This window comes from Pelobates fuscus, chromosome 8, assembly GCF_036172605.1.
Source record: "Pelobates fuscus isolate aPelFus1 chromosome 8, aPelFus1.pri, whole genome shotgun sequence".
Taxonomy (NCBI): Eukaryota; Metazoa; Chordata; class Amphibia; order Anura; family Pelobatidae; genus Pelobates; species Pelobates fuscus.
The window spans coordinates 178,837,854-178,856,331 of record NC_086324.1 but is presented as its reverse complement, the minus strand read 5'-3'; the positions used below and the strand labels follow the sequence as shown (position 1 = coordinate 178,856,331).

Here is an 18,478-nt window from a genome sequence, read left to right as displayed (position 1 = left end):
GCACAGCAAAAATTCTCACACGCTGCAGAGCTTCTCAGATCTCACACACTGCAGAGCTTCTCAGATAACTCAGAGTCTCTTACATGCTACAGAACCACTCATATGCTGCAGAGCCTCATGCATTGTGAGGAGGATAGTACATAGTGCAGAGCCTCCTGCCCTCCTCTCCCTCACCTTGTATCCACACGTACGGTCCTGGGCCCAGCGTAGAAACACTCCTCTTTTTGAGCCTCCATAGCGCCGAAAGAATGAGCCCGAATCCTCTATCAGATTCTCACTGGACATAAAAAACAAAGAGCAATGGGGGATTCTAAAAGAGTCAGTTTACCTATAACTTCGGTCTGCCTCCACCTGTCCCGTCTCCCTATAGTCTGCCTCCCCTGTCCTGTCTACCCCTGTCCCATCTCTCCATGGTCTGTCTCCCCCTGTCCCGTTTCTGCATAGTCTGCCTCCCCCTGTCCCGTCTCCCTATGGTCTGCCTCCCCCTGTCCCGTTTCTGCATAGTCTGCCTCCCCCTGTCCCGTCTTCCCATGGTCTACCTCCCCCTGTCCCGTTTCCGCATAGTCTGCCTTCCCCTGTCCCGTCTCCCTATGGTCTGCCTCCCCCTGTCCCGTCTCCCTATGGTCTGCCTCCCCCTGTCCCGACTCCCTATGGTCTGCCTCCCCCTGTCCCGTCTCCCTATGGTCTGCCTCCCCCTGTCCCGTCTCCCTATGATCTCACTCTCCCTGTCCCGTTTCCGCATAGTCTGCCTCCCCTGTCCTGTCTCCCTATGGTCTGCCTCCCCCTGTCCCGTCTCCCTATAGTCTGCCTCCCCTGTCCTGTCTACCCCTGTCCCATCTCTCCATGGTCTGTCTCCCCCTGTCCCGTTTCTGCATAGTCTGCCTCCCCCTGTCCCGTCTCCCTATGGTCTGCCTCCCCCTGTCCCGTCTCCCTATAGTCTGCCTCCCCTGTCCTGTCTACCCCTGTCCCATCTCTCCATGGTCTGTCTCCCCCTGTCCCGTTTCTGCATAGTCTGCCTCCCCCTGTCCCGTCTCCCTATGGTCTGCCTCCCCCTGTCCCGTTTCTGCATAGTCTGCCTCCCCCTGTCCCGTCTTCCCATGGTCTACCTCCCCCTGTCCCGTTTCCGCATAGTCTGCCTTCCCCTGTCCCGTCTCCCTATGGTCTGCCTCCCCCTGTCCCGTCTCCCTATGGTCTGCCTCCCCCTGTCCCGACTCCCTATGGTCTGCCTCCCCCTGTCCCGTCTCCCTATGGTCTGCCTCCCCCTGTCCCGTCTCCCTATGATCTCACTCTCCCTGTCCCGTTTCCGCATAGTCTGCCTCCCCTGTCCTGTCTCCCTATGGTCTGCCTCCCCCTGTCCCGTCTCCCTATAGTCTGCCTCCCCTGTCCTGTCTACCCCTGTCCCATCTCTCCATGGTCTGTCTCCCCCTGTCCCGTTTCTGCATAGTCTGCCTCCCCCTGTCCCGTCTCCCTATGGTCTGCCTCCCCCTGTCCCGTCTCCCTATAGTCTGCCTCCCCTGTCCTGTCTACCCCTGTCCCATCTCTCCATGGTCTGTCTCCCCCTGTCCCGTTTCTGCATAGTCTGCCTCCCCCTGTCCCGTCTCCCTATGGTCTGCCTCCCCCTGTCCCGTTTCTGCATAGTCTGCCTCCCCCTGTCCCGTCTTCCCATGGTCTACCTCCCCCTGTCCCGTTTCCGCATAGTCTGCCTTCCCCTGTCCCGTCTCCCTATGGTCTGCCTCCCCCTGTCCCGTCTCCCTATGGTCTGCCTCCCCCTGTCCCGACTCCCTATGGTCTGCCTCCCCCTGTCCCGTCTCCCTATGGTCTGCCTCCCCCTGTCCCGTCTCCCTATGATCTCACTCTCCCTGTCCCGTTTCCGCATAGTCTGCCTCCCCTGTCCTGTCTCCCTATGGTCTGCCTCCCCCTGTCCCATCTACCCCTGTCCCGTTTCCCTATGGTCTGCCTGTCCTGTCTCCCTATGGTCTGCCTCCCCCTGTCCCGTCTCCCTATGGTCTGCCTTCCCCTGTCCTGTCTCCCTATGGTCTGCCTCCCCCTGTCCCGTCTCCCTATGGTCTGCCTCCCCCTGTCCCGTCTCCCTATGATCTCACTCTCCCTGTCCCGTTTCCGCATAGTCTGCCTCCCCTGTCCTGTCTCCCTATGGTCTGCCTCCCCCTGTCCCATCTACCCCTGTCCCGTTTCCCTATGGTCTGCCTGTCCTGTCTCCCTATGGTCTGCCTCCCCCTGTCCCGTCTCCCTATGGTCTGCCTCCCCCTGTCCCGTCTCCCTATGGTCTGCCTCTCCCTGTCCCGTCTCCCTATGGTCTGCCTCCCCCTGTCCCGTCTCCCTATGGTCTGCCTCCCCCTGTCCCGACTCCCTATGGTCTGCCTCCCCCTGTCCCGTCTCCCTATGGTCTGCCTCCCCCTGTCCCGTCTCCCTATGATCTCACTCTCCCTGTCCCGTTTCCGCATAGTCTGCCTCCCCTGTCCTGTCTCCCTATGGTCTGCCTCCCCCTGTCCCATCTACCCCTGTCCCGTTTCCCTATGGTCTGCCTGTCCTGTCTCCCTATGGTCTGCCTCCCCCTGTCCCGTCTCCCTATGGTCTGCCTCCCCCTGTCCCGTCTCCCTATGGTCTGCCTCTCCCTGTCCCGTCTCCCTATGGTCTGCCTCCCCCTGTCCCGTCTCCCTATGGTCTGCCTCCCCCTGTCCCGTCTCCCTATGGTCTGCCTCCCCCTGTTCCGTCTCCCTATGGTCTGCCTCCCCCTGTCCCGTCTCCCTATGGTCTGCCTCCCCCTGTTCCGTCTCCCTATGGTCTGCCTCCCCCTGTCCCGTCTCCCTATGGTCTGCCTCCCCCTGTCCCGTCTCCCTATGGTCTGCCTCCCCTGTCCCGTCTCCCTATGGTCTGCCTCCCCTGTCCCGTCTCCCTATGGTCTGCCTCCCCCTGTCCCGTCTCCCTATGGTCTGCCTCCCCCTGTTCCGTCTCCCTATGGTCTGCCTCCCCCTGTCCCGTCTCCCTATGGTCTGCCTCCCCCTGTCCTGTCTCCCTATGGTCTGCCTCCCCTGTCCCGTCTCCCTATGGTCTGCCTCCCCTGTCCCGTCTCCCTATGGTCTGCCTCCCCCTGTTCCGTCTCCCTATGGTCTGCCTCCCCCTGTCCCGTCTCCCTATGGTCTGCCTCCCCCTGTCCTGTCTCCCTATGGTCTGCCTCCCCTGTCCCGTCTCCCTATGGTCTGCCTCCCCCTGTCCTGTCTCCCTATGGTCTGCCTCCCCCTGTCCCGTCTCCCTATGGTCTGCCTCCCCTGTCCCGTCTCCCTATGGTCTGCCTCCCCCTGTCCTGTCTCCCTATGGTCTGCCTCCCCCTGTCCCGTCTCCCTATGGTCTGCCTCCCCCTGTCCTGTCTCCCTATGGTCTGCCTCCCCTGTCCTGTCTCCCTATGGTCTGCCTCCCCCTGTCCTGTCTCCCTATGGTCTGCCTCCCCCTGTCCCGTCTCCCTATGGTCTGCCTCTCCCTGTCCTGTCTCCCTATGGTCTGCCTCCCCTGTCCCGTCTCCCTATGGTCTGCCTCCCCCTGTTCCGTCTCCCTATGGTCTGCCTCCCCCTGTCCCGTCTCCCTATGGTCTGCCTCCCCCTGTCCTGTCTCCCTATGGTCTGCCTCCCCTGTCCCGTCTCCCTATGGTCTGCCTCCCCCTGTCCTGTCTCCCTATGGTCTGCCTCCCCCTGTCCCGTCTCCCTATGGTCTGCCTCCCCTGTCCCGTCTCCCTATGGTCTGCCTCCCCCTGTCCTGTCTCCCTATGGTCTGCCTCCCCCTGTCCCGTCTCCCTATGGTCTGCCTCCCCCTGTCCTGTCTCCCTATGGTCTGCCTCCCCTGTCCTGTCTCCCTATGGTCTGCCTCCCCCTGTCCTGTCTCCCTATGGTCTGCCTCCCCCTGTCCGGTCTCCCTATGGTCTGCCTCCCCCTGTCCCGTCTCCCTATAGTCTGCCTCCCCTGGGTATGAAGGATTGGAAGGTAATGGTGTTACGGTTTGACACGTTTTAGTAAGAAATGTCACAGTGTTTCATGACATGCAGGGCAACAGAATTAGAGATTTATCAACAACTTTATGGTCACCAGGAATAAAGAAAGCATCTGGAAGGATACATGTTCACAAATGATCATTCCCTGCTTTTTGGAAGTAAATTGATCATTTAAAGACCTATTTGCCCACATGTTACTAAAACAGAGGTGGGGGAATATCTGCTAAATATTAAAAACTCGCCAGCCACCATCACAGGGCTGTGGCACCTACTTTAAATTTTAAGTTGGGCGACCTAATGACCTCAATATTAGGATGTCAGGGTCACCAGCGTGCTATGTGCTAATTATGGATATTTGGGTCTGGCTGGGTCTGAACCTGGGTCTCCTGCATCCAGTCAGGCACCTTGTCCTAGACTCCATGCATCTCTAGTTCCTTTTGGGTGGTTCCTGGGTTCATGCTGTCTGAATCTCTAGTTCTGGACATTTGCACACCTGTTCCTGGTTCCCTGATGATTGGCTGAGACTCCCTATTTAAACCCCGCAAGGCTGGTTCTCGTTGTCAGATCGTGTTTCCTGTTTGGTTTCACTGCTATTCATCTGACTCCTGGTTTTGATCCTCTGCTCGTCTACGTTTTCACCTGATTGCCGCCTGTCCTGACTTCTGATTCTGTTACTGACTACTCTTCTGGATATCCCTTGTCTGTACTGCGTTCCAGGAAGCACTGGCTATTATCAGCCCCAGTGCACTGTGTCACAGCCTTGGGGATTTCTGTCTTGAGTCCCCTCGGCCTGTGTCGAATTGCAAAGGGTGCCTCAACTCTGTGTGCCGGACTCCCACTCCAGGTAAGATCCCTGACCTAGGATGAGCGGGGCAAAATAGGAACTTTAGTTTAGAGTCATGAGGGATTTCTATGGGATTGGAGCCCCCTAGCCACAAGGGGAGGGAGGGGGGATACTATTAATTGGAGGGTAGATAATGGCACGTCTAACCTCCCCACATTTTATAATTAATTAGGGCCCCCACACACTGGCATGCATGGGGGCCAGGACAGGGAACAATGGCCCCCCTCTATTATTATATTAATATTGGACCACAAATATTGGAGCATGTATAAAGGGCGGGGAGGGGACGATAAATATTAGGACCTTATTGACCCCCATAGGATTTTTGGCAGCTAATTATTGCTCACACTGTAGAGGGTTTATAATTATTTGCCTGCAGGCCACTAGTGTTGCTGATAGTTTTATTTTTTTGCAGTCCGAATTCTTACTTTACCGAATAACCCTGATGGTGTATTTTAGGTACTCACGTAGCCTTCGATTCATTCAACAATGTCTCAAGGCTCCCTCTTCTCTCTTTGCGAGACCCAGAACCTGCATTATACAAACATCATTAATTAGCTTTTATGGCTTAGGGTTCCACCTGTCCTTGTGTTTGTCCATCTCCCTGTCTGTGTGTCAGTCCATCTCTATATCAGTCAATATCCCTGTCCATCTCCGTGTCTCTGTGCCTGTCCATCTCTGTGTCTCTGTGCCTGTCCATCTCTGTGTCTCTGTGCCTGTCCGTCTCTGTGCCTGTCCATCTCTGTGTCTCTGTGCCTGTCCATCTCTGTGTCTCTGTGCCTGTCCATCTCTGTGTCTCTGTGCCTGTCCATCTCTGTGTCTCTGTGCCTGTCCATCTCTGTGTCTCTGTGCCTGTCCATCTCCGTGTCTCTGTGCCTGTCCATCTCCGTGTCTCTGTGCCTGTCCATCTCCGTGTCTCTGTGCCTGTCCATCTCCGTGTCTCTGTGCCTGTCCATCTCCGTGTCTCTGTGCCTGTCCATCTCCGTGTCTCTGTGCCTGTCCATCTCCGTGTCTCTGTGCCTGTCCATCTCCCTGTCTCTGTGTCTGCCCATCTCCCTGTCTCTGTGTCTGCCCACCTCCCTGTCTGCTCATCTCTCTGCCCATCATCTTGTATGTCTGTCAATTACCCGCTCTGTCGCTTCGCCTGTCTACATGCACATGTTGTTGTTTTCATTGTGACGCAGTATCATACCTGTGTCATGCTGGGGCGCCTGTGATGGAGGGACACTCATCAGGCTGCTGGACTTGATAACAGGATCCTGAAATGAGAGATTGAATAGAGGGGGGTAGTGACATCTATATAACCTTCAGGGTATCTGTAAAACCTACTTGCTGTCTCTATAACCCGCTCGCTCTCTTTATAACCCGCTCACTATAACCTGCACACTATCTCTATAACTTGCTCGCTATGACCTGCTTGCTTTAACCTGCTCGCTATCTCTATAACCCGCTCGCTTGAACCTGCTTGATATCTCTATAACCTGCTCGCTATTAGCCACTCGCTATAACCTGCTCGCTATTAGCCACTCGCTATAACCTGCTCGCTATTAGCCAATCGCTATAACCTGCTCGCTATTAGCCAATCGCTATAACCTGCTCACTATTAGCCACTCACTATAACCTGCTAGCTATAACTTGCTCGCTACTACCCGCTCGCTCTAACCTATTAGCAAGCAAGTTATAGAGATAGCAATCTCTATAACCTGCCCGCTCGCTATAACCCGCTCGCGATGACCCGCTTGCTTTAACCTGCTTGCAATCTCTATAACCTGCTCGCTATTACCCGCGCGCTTTAACCTGCTTGCAATCTCTATAACCTGCTCGCTATTACCCGCGCGCTTTAACCTGCTTGCAATCTCTATAACCTGCTCGCTATTACCCGCGCGCTTTAACCTGCTTGCAATCTCTATAACCTGCTCGCTATTACCCGCGCGCTTTAACCTGCTTGCAATCTCTATAACCTGCTCGCTATTACCCGCTCGCTTTAACCTGCTTGCTATCTCTATAACCTGCTCGCTATTACCTGCTTTCTATCTATATAACCTGCTTGCTATTAGCCACTCGCTATAGCTTGCTTGCTTGCTATAACCTGCCCGCTATTTCTATAACCTGCTCGCTATAACCTAATTGCAATCTCTATAACCCGCTCGCTTTAACCTGCTTGCTATCTCTATAATCTGCTCGCTATAACCCAATTGCTATCTCTATAACCCCTCGCTATCTCTATAACCTGCTTGCTATTACCTGCTCACTATTACCCACTTACATCTTTATAACCTGCTCGCTATTACCAGCTTGCTGTAACCTGCTCGCTAGCTCTATTACCCGTTCGCTATAACCTGCTTGCTATTACCCGCTTGCTATCGCTATAACTTGCTCGCTTTTACCTGCTCGCTATAACTTGGTTGCTATAACCTGCTCACTATTAACTGTTCACTATAACCCGCTCGCTGTAACCTGCTCGCTAGCTCTATAACCTGCTCACTATAACCTGCTTGCTATCACTATAACCTGCTTGCTATGACCCGCTCACTTTAACCTGCTAGCTATCTCTATAACCTGCTCGCTATTACCTGCTTTCTATCTATATAACCTGCTTGCTATTAGCCACTCGCTATAGCTTGCTTGCTATAACCTGCCCGCTATTTCTATAACCTGCTCGCTATAACCTAATTGCAATCTCTATAACCCGCTCGCTATTACCCGCTCGCTTTAACCTGCTTGCTATCTCTATAATCTGCTCGCTATAACCTAATTGCTATCTCTATAACCCGCTCGCTATCTCTATAACCTGCTTGCTATTACCTGCTCACTATTACCCACTTACATCTTTATAACCTGCTCACTATTACCAGCTTGCTGTAACCTGCTCGCTAGCTCTATAACCTGCTCGCTATTACCCGTTCGCTATAACCTGCTTGCTATTACCCGCTTGCTATCGCTATAACTTGCTCGCTTTTACCTGCTCGCTATAACTTGGTTGCTATAACCTGCTCACTATTAACTGTTCACTATAACCCGCTCGCTGTAACCTGCTCGCTAGCTCTATAACCTGCTCACTATAACCTGCTTGCTATCACTATAACCTGCTTGCTATGACCCGCTCACTTTAACCTGCTAGCTATCTCTATAACCTGCTCGCTATAACTTGCTTTCTATAACCTGCTTGCTATTACCCGCTCGCTATAAGCTGATTGCTATTTCTATAACCCGCTCACAATCTCTATAACCTGTTCGCCATTACACGCTCGCTATAACCTGCTTACTATTACCTGCTCGCTATCTCTATAACCTGCTCGCAGGGCCGGACTGACAACTCACAGGACCCTCGGGCAATAGAGGATCAAGGGGCCCCCTATTTGTGCGCTCTCACACAGATACTATGTGCACACTGCCCAGCACGCATAATGGTTGTGTGAGAGGGCCTCTGAACAAGGCCAGACTTAAAATTAAGGGGTCAATCCAACCAAAAACAGTGTTTTATTAAAACATTGTTTTTGAATGAAGTAACCCTTACTGTCATTAAAATAAAGAAATAAAGCAAATTAAATTTTACGATTGCTCTGTGTTTGTTTGTGACATCACAAGTAGCGTCCCCCACATGTGCAACCATACTAGTCCATACAAGTAGCCTCTAACACGTGTTTGTAGACTACTTGCGGGGTTGAGGGATGCGGTTTGTGATTATGTGTTCCTGTATGTCAATGTGCTGAGTTAGAATTAATCTGTCGTGTTTTACCTATTGTACTGGGTTGCAGAATATGTTGGTGCTATATAAGTTATTGTAATAATTAGGATTGTGTGTGTGTGTGTGTGTGTGTGTAAGGAGGCTGTATGCAGTATTGTAATGGTGGGGATGCAGCTTGTGGTGTGTGTGTGTGTGTGTGTGTAGGGAGGCTGTATGCTGTATTGTAATGGTGGGGATGCAGCTTGTGGTGTGTGTGTGTGTGTGTGTGTAGGGAGGCTGTATGCCGTATTGTAATGGTGGGGATGCAGCTTGTGGTGTGTGTGTGTGTGTGTGTGTGTGTGTGTGTAGGGAGGCTGTATGCGGTATTGTAATGGTGGGGATGCAGCTTGTGGTGTGTGTGCGTGTGTGTGTGTGTAGGGAGGCTGTATGCGGTATTGTAATGGTGGGGATGCAGCTTGTGATGTGTGTGTGTGTGTGTAGGGAGGCTGTATGCGGTATTGTAATGGTGGGGATGCAGCTTGTGATGTGTGTGTGTGTGTGTGTGTGTGTAGGGAGGCTGTATGCGGTATTGTAATGGTGGGGATGCAGCTTGTGGTGTGTGTGTGCGTGTGTGTGTGTGTAGGGAGGCTGTATGCGGTATTGTAATGGTGGGGATGCAGCTTGTGGTGTGTGTGTGTGCGTGTGTGTGTGTGTGTAGGGAGGCTGTATGCGGTATTGTAATGGTGGGGATGCAGCTTGTGATGTGTGTGTGTGTGTAGGGAGGCTGTATGCAGTATTGTAATGGTGGGGATGCAGCTTGTGATGTGTGTGTAGGGAGGCGGTATTGTAATGGTGGGGATGTAGCTTGTGGTGTGTGTGTGTGTGTGTAGGGAGGCTGTATGCAGTATTGTAATGGAGGGGATGCAGCTTGTGGTGTGTGTGTGGGGAGGCGGTATTGTAATGGTGGGGATGCAGCTTCTGGTGTGTGTGTGTGTGTGTGTAGGGAGGCTGTATGCAGTATTGTAATGGAGGGGATGCAGCTTGTGGTGTGTGTGTGTGTGTGTGTATGGAGGCTGTATGCAGTATTGTAATGGTGGGGATGCATCTTGTGATGTGGTGTGTGTGTATGGAGGCTGTATGCTGTATTGTAATGGTGGGGATGCAGCTTGTGGTGTGTGTGTGTATGGAGGCTGTATGCCGTATTGTAATGGTGGGGATGCAGCTTGTGGTGTGTGTGTAGGGAGGCTGTATGCGGTATTGTAATGGTGGGGATGCAGCTTGTGGTGTGTGTGTGTGTGTGTGTGTAGGGAGGCTGTATGCGGTATTGTAATGGTGGGGATGCAGCTTGTGATGTGTGTGTGTGTGTGTAGGGAGGCTGTATGCGGTATTGTAATGGTGGGGATGCAGCTTGTGATGTGTGTGTGTGTGTGTGTGTGTAGGGAGGCTGTATGCAGCATTGTAATTGTGGGGATGCAGCTTGTGGTGTGTGTAGGGAGGCTGTATGCGGTATTGTAATGGTGGGGATGCAGCTTGTGATGTGGTGTGTGTGTGTAGGGGGGCTGTATGCAGTATTGTAATGGTGGGGATGCATCTTGTGATGTGGTGTGTGTGTGTAGGGAGGCTGTATGCAGTATTGTAATGGTGGGGATGCATCTTGTGGTGTGTGTATGGAGGCTGTATGCGGTATTGTAATGGTGGGGATGCAGCTTGTGATGTGTGTGTGTGTGTGTGTAGGGAGGCTGTATGCGGTATTGTAATGGTGGGGATACAGCTTGTGGTGTGTGTGTGTGTGTGTAGGGAGGCTGTATGCAGTATTGTAATGGTGGGGATGCAGCTTGTGATGTGTGTGTGCGTGTGTAGGGGGGCTGTATGCGGTATTGTAATGGTGGGGATGCAGTTTGTGATGTGTGTAGAGGGGCTGTATGCGGTATTGTAATGGTGGGGATGCAGCTTGTGGTGTGTGTGTGTGTGTGTGTGTGTGTGTGTGTGTAGGGGGGCTGTATGCGGTATTGTAATGGTGGGGATGCAGCTTGTGATGTGTGTGTGTGTGTGTAGGGGGGCTGTATGCGGTATTGTAATGGTGGGGATGCAGCTTGTGATGTGTGTGTGTGTGTGTGTATGGAGGTTGTATGCGGTATTGTAATGGTGGGGATGCAGCTTGTGATGTGTGTGTGTGTGTGGAGGTTGTATGCGGTATTGTAATGGTGGGGATGCAGCTTGTGATGTGTGTGTATGGAGGTTGTATGCGGTTGTAGCGGTACTTACCCTCTCCAGGGGCCGGCCGGGGTCCTCTCTTCTCGCCGCGCGCGGTCCTGCTTCTGCACGAGCCGCGCGCGGCTCAGCCAACGAGATGGTCAGGCGGGCAGTGACCGCGAGAAGCGGTCACGTGTCCCGCCCGACACTAAGAGCGCGCCGCGCGCCTCGGGCGCGCTCTTAAAGGGACAGTGGGAGACTAAATTAGAATCAGTCTCCCATTGGCCCCTGTCAGGCCACATTCCCCATACTCACATTTTGGGGGCGTGGATATGACAGGGGCCAATCAAAGTGAACCTTAGGGTATTTATACTCACCTGTTTCCCTTGCTCCTTGCCCTATCGTGGTTTCTGTCCAGTTTCCCTTTAGTGCTTGTATCGTTCAGTTGGTTTTTTGGTGCTTGACCTTGGCTTTGTTCCTGACTCCGCTCTCTCTTTATCCTTGCTTGCTTATCCGCTATTTTGTCCTCTGTGTACCAGTCCTCGGCTTGTTCTACGTTACGCTGTCTCTCTGTTCCCTTGACCTCGGCTTGTTCTAGACTCTGTCTTGCTTTTTCTCGTCAAGTCCGGCCATTCTAAGGTCCGGTAAGACGAACCCTGGTTTCTTGTCTCCTGACTATCTGTACTATTCCTGCGTGTTGGGGTATATTACCGTGACATTACGATAGGGCCATGGACCCCGCAGGTTTAGGTCAACAGATGGCCACTCATGAGGCTAGATTCGCAGAACAGGATCACCGTATGGATCAAATGGCTCAAGCCATCCAGACACTGTTATCCAGATCAGCTCCGGTACCTGTACCTACGCCTCCTGTAAACCCTATACCGGACACAGCTAATATGCCTAATGCTTCTGCACATCTAACCCCGCCACCTAGGTATGGAGGGGACGCTAAGACATGTAGGGGATTCCTTAATCAAGTGGAATTCCACTTTGAAATGTACCCACGTTCATTTCCCACTGATAGATCTAAGGTGGGTTTTCTTATGCACCAGCTTACGGATAAGGCACTAGAATGGGCAAATCCTATTTGGGAGGCTAATGGGCCTATGGTACACGACTTCAATAGCTTCCTCACAGCGTTCCGTAGAACATTTGACACGACTAAAAGGTCAAAAAATGCCGCCAGGGCATTAATGAGAATAAAGCAAGGATCTAAATCTGTAGCCGATTATGCTATTCAGTTCCGTACCCTTGCCTCACAGGTAGATTGGACTAATAATGGGCTTACTACCGCGTTTATGGAAGGTCTGTCTGATACTATGTTGGATGAGGTAGCAGCTAAGGACCTCCCTGTACCCCTGGAGGACCTGATTGACTATCTTATCGATATAGATAACAGGATCCGTGACAGGTTATATACCAGGTCCAGAAATAGACATTTTGTTCCCTTTAACTCCCCTAGAGCTGAGACTCCCGAGGGATCTAAGGGTTCTGAGGAGGAACCTATGCAGTTAGGGGTTGCCAAACTTACTGACGCTGAAAAGCTTTATAGGAGAAAGGAGGGACTTTGTCTTTATTGTGGTAGGAGGGGTCATATGAGACAAGACTGTCCCGTGCGTCCGGGAAACTATCGCACCTAAGACCGTATAGAGGACTGGCCTTGGGTGTGACATCACAGTCCTCACATTTGCCTCTTAATAAACTACTTCTTCCTTAATAAACTACTTCTTCCATAATGGTAGACCATTATGCTCTCCAGTTATCACACATGAAACTGTTCCTCTACATATGTCTACAGGGGTGTTACACTCTGAGACCATTCGGTTTCAGATCATTACTTCTCCTTCCTCTCACCTCGTGTTAGGGTATCCTTGGTTACGTACTCATAATCCCACCATTGATTGGGAGTCAGGACAAATAGTTTCTTGGAGTGATTCTTGCCAAGAGTCTTGTATTGTTAAAGTCACCCCTGTGAATTCTACTAATATTCCTCCTGTGCCTACGGTCATACCCTCTCAGTACCTGTCTCTTAAATCTGTTTTTGATAAAAGGGAGGCTGAAAGATTGCCACCTCACAGGCCTTACGATTGTGCAATTAATTTATTACCTGGTACTATGCCTCCCAAAGGGAGAATATATCCTTTATCTCCTCAGGAGAATCTGGTTATGGAGGAATATATTAAGGAATCTCTAGAGAAGGGATTTATAAGAAGATCCTCTTCCCCGGCAGGGGCGGGTTTCTTCTTTGTATCTAAGAAAGATGGCGAATTAAGGCCTTGTATTGACTATAGGGGCCTAAATAAAATCACCGTCAAAAATGCGTACCCCATACCTTTGATCACAGAACTATTTGATAGGCTTAAACAGGCCACAGTTTTTACTAAATTGGACCTTAGGGGTGCTTACAATCTCATACGTATCAAAAAGGATCACGAGTGGAAGACCGCTTTCAATACCAGGAGTGGCCACTACGAGTACACTGTGATGCCCTTTGGTCTTTGTAACGCCCCAGCAGTTTTTCAGGAATTTATTAATGATGTCCTACGTCAATTTATACATACATTCGTTATAGTATACTTGGACGACATATTGATTTATTCTACTGATTTACAGACTCATCACATGCATGTTAAATTAGTGTTGAGAACTCTTCTGGTTAACGGTCTCTATTGCAAACTCGAAAAATGTTCATTTGATCAATCTGAAGTCCAATTCTTGGGTTATATAATCTCGGCCAAGGGTTTTCGTATGGATCCCAAGAAACTGTCTGCCATTATGGAATGGCCTCTACCCCAGGGGTTGAAAGCCATTCAGCGTTTTCTGGGGTTCTCTAATTATTATAGGCGTTTTATTAAAGGGTTTTCTGCCATTGTTGCGCCTATAACCAGAATGACCAAGAAAGATGGTAATACTCATGTCTGGAAACCAGAAGCACTCGAGGCCTTTGAATTCTTGAAGGCTACATTTGCCTCTGCTCCTGTTTTACAGCATCCTGTCCCTTCACTACCCTTTATTCTTGAAGTTGATGCTTCTGAGATAGGGGTAGGTGCTATCTTGTCTCAAAGAGATTCACCTGAAAAGCCGTTACACCCTTGTGGCTTCTTTTCCAGACAGATGTCCAAAGCAGAGAGGAATTATGATGTAGGCAATCGTGAACTCCTTGCTATCATTTTGGCGCTCAAGGAATGGAGACATCTGCTAGAGGGTACTAGGGATCCCATCCTCATTTTAACGGATCACAAAAACCTCTCTTACCTTAGTGAAGCAAAAAGATTGTCTTCCAGGCAGGCCAGGTGGTCTCTGTTTTTGTCTCGTTTTAATTACATAATCACTTACAGACCGGGTGACCGTAATACTAAAGCTGACGCTCTGTCCAGACAATTCGAGACTACTGACAAACTCGAGGTCGATGTTACCCCTGTCATTCCGCCTGACAGAATAATAGCGACTACTGTTCTTTCCATTTCGTCTTCTCTCTTACAAGCTATTCAGGCTAAACAACACTTGGCTCCTGGGGAGAGGCCTGCTGATAAGCTATTCGTTGATATACCGGAGAGACGAGACATCTTGTCATTATATCATGACACTAGAACTGCTGGACACCCTGGTATTTCTAAGACATTCTCAGCAGTTTCTAGATATTTCTGGTGGGCTTCCTTGCGCAAGGACGTCACCGATTACGTTAATGCCTGTAGCACTTGTGCCAGTATGAAGTCCTCCCACAGAGTTCCTTGTGGGTTGTTACATCCGTTGCCCATACCCGAGAGACCGTGGTCCAATATATCCATGGATTTCATTGTTGAATTACCTCCCTCTAATGGTAAAACTGTCATCCTAATGATTGTGGATCGTTTTTCTAAGATGGCTCATTTTGTGTCTCTTGTCAAATTACCATCATCCAGGGAACTTGCCTCTATCTTTGCCAGGGAGGTGTTTCGGTTGCATGGTATTCCCACTTCGATCGTGTCCGATAGGGGTAGCCAGTTTATCTCCAGATTCTGGAGAACGTTTTGTACAGAGATGGGTATCTCCCTCTCGTTTTCCTCAGCCTACCACCCCCAGTCTAATGGAGCTGCTGAACGTGCCAACCAATCTCTAGAGCAGTATCTTCGTTGTTTCGTGTCCCACCATCAGAACAATTGGGCTGACCTTCTTCCTTGGGCTGAGTTTGCTCGTAATAATGCTGCTCATGAATCCTCCGCTAACAGCCCTTTTTACGTTGTTTATGGCCGGCATCCCGTGGTTCTTCCAGCTGCATTCTCCTTACAGGGCATGCCAGCTCTGGACGAACATTTGGCTAGTCTACGTAATACTTGGGAGCAGGTTCAGTGTTCTTTGGTTGCCTCAGCTGCTCGTCAGAAGGTTCAGGCAGACAAGCATCGCAGGGCGGCTCCATCCTATGCTGTGGGAGACCGGGTTTGGCTTTCTACTCGCAATATTCGTCTTCGTGTGCCTTCTATGAAGTTGGCCCCTCGTTTTATTGGTCCTTTTCGTATCTTGCATGTGGTTAATCCTGTCTCGTATGCATTGGATCTTCCAAAAAATGTACGCATTCCTAACGTGTTTCATACCTCCTTGTTAAAACCCCTCCTGTGCAACCGTTATACTCGGCATGTCCCTCCTCCTCCTCCGGTTTCTGTGGAGGGCCATGAGGAGTTTGAAGTGGCGGCTGTAATTGACTCTTGTTTGCTTCGGGGTCGCCTCCAATATCTGGTACATTGGAAGGGCTATGGGCCTGAGGAACGCAGTTGGATTTCCGCCGACGCTGTTCACGCTCCTCGCCTTGTGCGTTCTTTCCACGCTCGTTTTCCTGCCAGGCCTGCTCCTCCCCGCCCGGTGGGCGTGTCTTCAGGGGGGGGTACTGTAGCGGTACTTACCCTCTCCAGGGGCCGGCCGGGGTCCTCTCTTCTCGCCGCGCGCGGTCCTGCTCCTGCACGAGCCGCGCGCGGCTCAGCCAACGAGATGATCAGTCAGGCGGGCAGTGACCGCGAGAAGCGGTCACGTGTCCCGCCCGACACTAAGTGCGCGCCGCGCGCCTCGGGCGCGCTCTTAAAGGGACAGTGGGAGACTAAATTAGAATCAGTCTCCCATTGGCCCCTGTCAGGCCACATTCCCCATACTCTCACATTTTGGGGGCGTGGATATGACAGGGGCCAATCAAAGTGAACCTTAGGGTATTTATACTCACCTGTTTCCCTTGCTCCTTGCCCTATCGTGGTTTCTGTCCAGTTTCCCTTTAGTGCTTGTATCGTTCAGTTGGTTTTTTTGGTGCTTGACCTTGGCTTTGTTCCTGACTCCGCTCTCTCTTTATCCTTGCTTGCTTATCCGCTATTTTGTCCTCTGTGTACCAGTCCTCGGCTTGTTCTACGTTACGCTGTCTCTCTGTTCCCTTGACCTCGGCTTGTTCTAGACTCTGTCTTGCTTTTTCTCGTCAAGTCCGGCCATTCTAAGGTCCGGTAAGACGAACCCTGGTTTCTTGTCTCCTGACTATCTGTACTATTCCTGCGTGTTGGGGTATATTACCGTGACAGCGGTATTGTAATGGTGGGGATGCAGCTTGTGATGTGTGTGTGTGTGGAGGTTGTATGCAGTATTGTAATGGTGGGGATGCAGCTTGTGATGTGTGTGTGTGTGTGTAGGGGGGCTGTATGCGGTATTGTAATGGTGGGGATGCAGCTTGTGATGTGTGTGTGTGTGTGTGTGTAGGGGGGCTGTATGCAGTATTGTAATGGTGGGGATGCAGCTTGTGATGTGTGTGTGTGTGTGTGTAGGGAGGCTGTATACGGTATTGTAATGGTGGGGATGCAGCTTGTGATGTGTGTCAGGGAGGCTGCATGTGGTATAACATGCGTGGGGATACTGCTTGTGGGACTGTGTGCATACAGTCAGGCTCCTTGTGGGTTTGCGTGTGTGTGTGTATGGGACTGTTTGCAGTGTGGTATGTGAGTGGAGTTAGAATTAATCATTTGTCTTGTGTTGCATTGTGTGTGTGTGTGGATACTAGAGGCTCTACTGTGTGTGACTATAGAGGCTGCAGTATGTATGTGTGGATAGTGACTGCAGTGTGTGTGCAAGGGGATTTGGCCTGTAGAAAGTGCAGGGGGCGGGGGCATAGGAACTGTAGTTGGAGCATGGGGGGATAGTGGCTACAGTGGGTGCAGGAGTCATAGGAGCAGTATTAGGTGCTGTGGTGAGTCCAGTGAGGGATAGGGGCTGTAGTGGGTGAGGTGGGTTAGGGGCTGGGATGGGTGAAGAGGACATAAGGGCTGGGATGGGTAGGATAATGGCTGGATTGGTAAAGGAATGAATAGGGGATGGGATGTGTGCAGGGGGGCATGTGGGGCTAGATGGGTAAAGAGGGCATGTGGGGCTAGATGGGTAAAGAGGGCATGTGGGGCTAGATGGGTAAAGAGGGCATGTGGGGCTAGATGGGTAAAGAGGGCATGTGGAGCTAGATGGGTAAAGGGGGCATGTGGGGCTAGATGGGTAAAGAGGGCATGTGGGGCTAGATGGGTAAAGGGGGCATGTGGGGCTAGATGGGTAAAGGGGGCATGTGGGGCTAGATGGGTAAAGGGGGCATGTGGGGCTAGATGGGTAAAGGGGGCATGTGGGGCTAGATGGGTAAAGGGGGCGTGGGGCTTGATGGGTAAAGGGGGCGTGGGGGCTAGATGGGTAAAGGGGCATGGGGGGGCTAGATGGGTAAAGGGGCATGGGGGGCTAGATGGGTAAAGGGGCATGGGGGGGCTAGATGGGTAAAGGGGCATGGGGGGCTAGATGGGTAAAGGGGCATGGGGGGCTAGATGGGTAAAGGGGCATGGGGGGCTAGATGGGTAAAGGGGCATGGGGGGCTAGATGGGTAAAGGGGCATGGGGGGCTAGATGGGTAAAGGGGCATGGGGGGGCTAGATGGGTAAAGGGGCATGGGGGGGCTAGATGGGTAAAGGGGCATGGGGGGGCTAGATGGGTAAAGGGGCATGTGGGGCTAGATGGGTAAAGGGGCATGGGGGGCTAGATGGGAAAGGGGGCATGGGGGGCTAGATGGGTAAAGAGGGCATGTGGGGCTAGATGGGTAAAGGGGCATGGGGGGGCTAGATGGGTAAAGGGGCATGGGGGGGCTAGATGGGTAAAGGGGTATGGGGGGGCTAGATGGGTAAAGGGGCATGTGGGGCTAGATGGGAAAGGGGGCATGTGGGGCTAGATGGGTAAAGGGGGCATGTGGGGCTAGATGGGTAAAGGGGGCATGTGGGACTAGATGGGTAAAGGGGCATGGGGGGGCTAGATGGGAAAGGGGGCATGTGGGGCTAGATGGGAAAGGGGGCATGTGGGGGCTAGATGGGAAAGGGGGCATGTGGGGCTAGATGGGTAAGGGGGCATGTGGGGGCTAGATGGGAAAGGGGGCATGTGGGGCTAGATGGGAAAGGGGGCATGTGGGGCTAGATGGGTAAGGGGGCATGTGGGGGCTAGATGGGAAAGGGGGCATGTGGGGCTAGATGGGAAAGGGGGCATGTGGGGCTAGATGGGAAAGGGGGCATGTGGGGCTAGATGGGAAAGGGGGCATGTGGGGCTAGATGGGAAAGGGGGCATGTGGGGGCTAGATGGGAAAGGGGGCATGTGGGGCTAGATGGGAAAGGGGGCATGTGGGGCTAGATGGGAAAGGGGGCATGTGGGGGCTAGATGGGAAAGGGGGCATGTGGGGCTAGATGGGTAAGGGGGCATGTGGGGGCTAGATGGGAAAGGGGGCATGTGGGGCTAGATGGGAAAGGGGGCATGTG

The 18,478-nt window shown here is 52.0% G+C and overlaps 1 protein-coding gene across 1 annotated transcript in view; it reads right to left on the bottom strand.

Annotated features, from left to right (window-relative positions):
* Positions 1–18,478, bottom strand: part of LOC134571073 (cytospin-A-like) — a 46,564-nt gene that overhangs the window by 11,366 nt on the left and 16,720 nt on the right. Inside the window, exons 8-10 of the mRNA XM_063429121.1 lie at positions 6,037–6,103; positions 5,312–5,375; positions 175–277 (exon numbers count right to left, since the gene is read on the bottom strand). Coding sequence (XP_063285191.1) covers positions 175–277; positions 5,312–5,375; positions 6,037–6,103 — 234 coding nt within the window. The remainder of the gene's footprint in view (positions 1–174; positions 278–5,311; positions 5,376–6,036; positions 6,104–18,478) is intronic.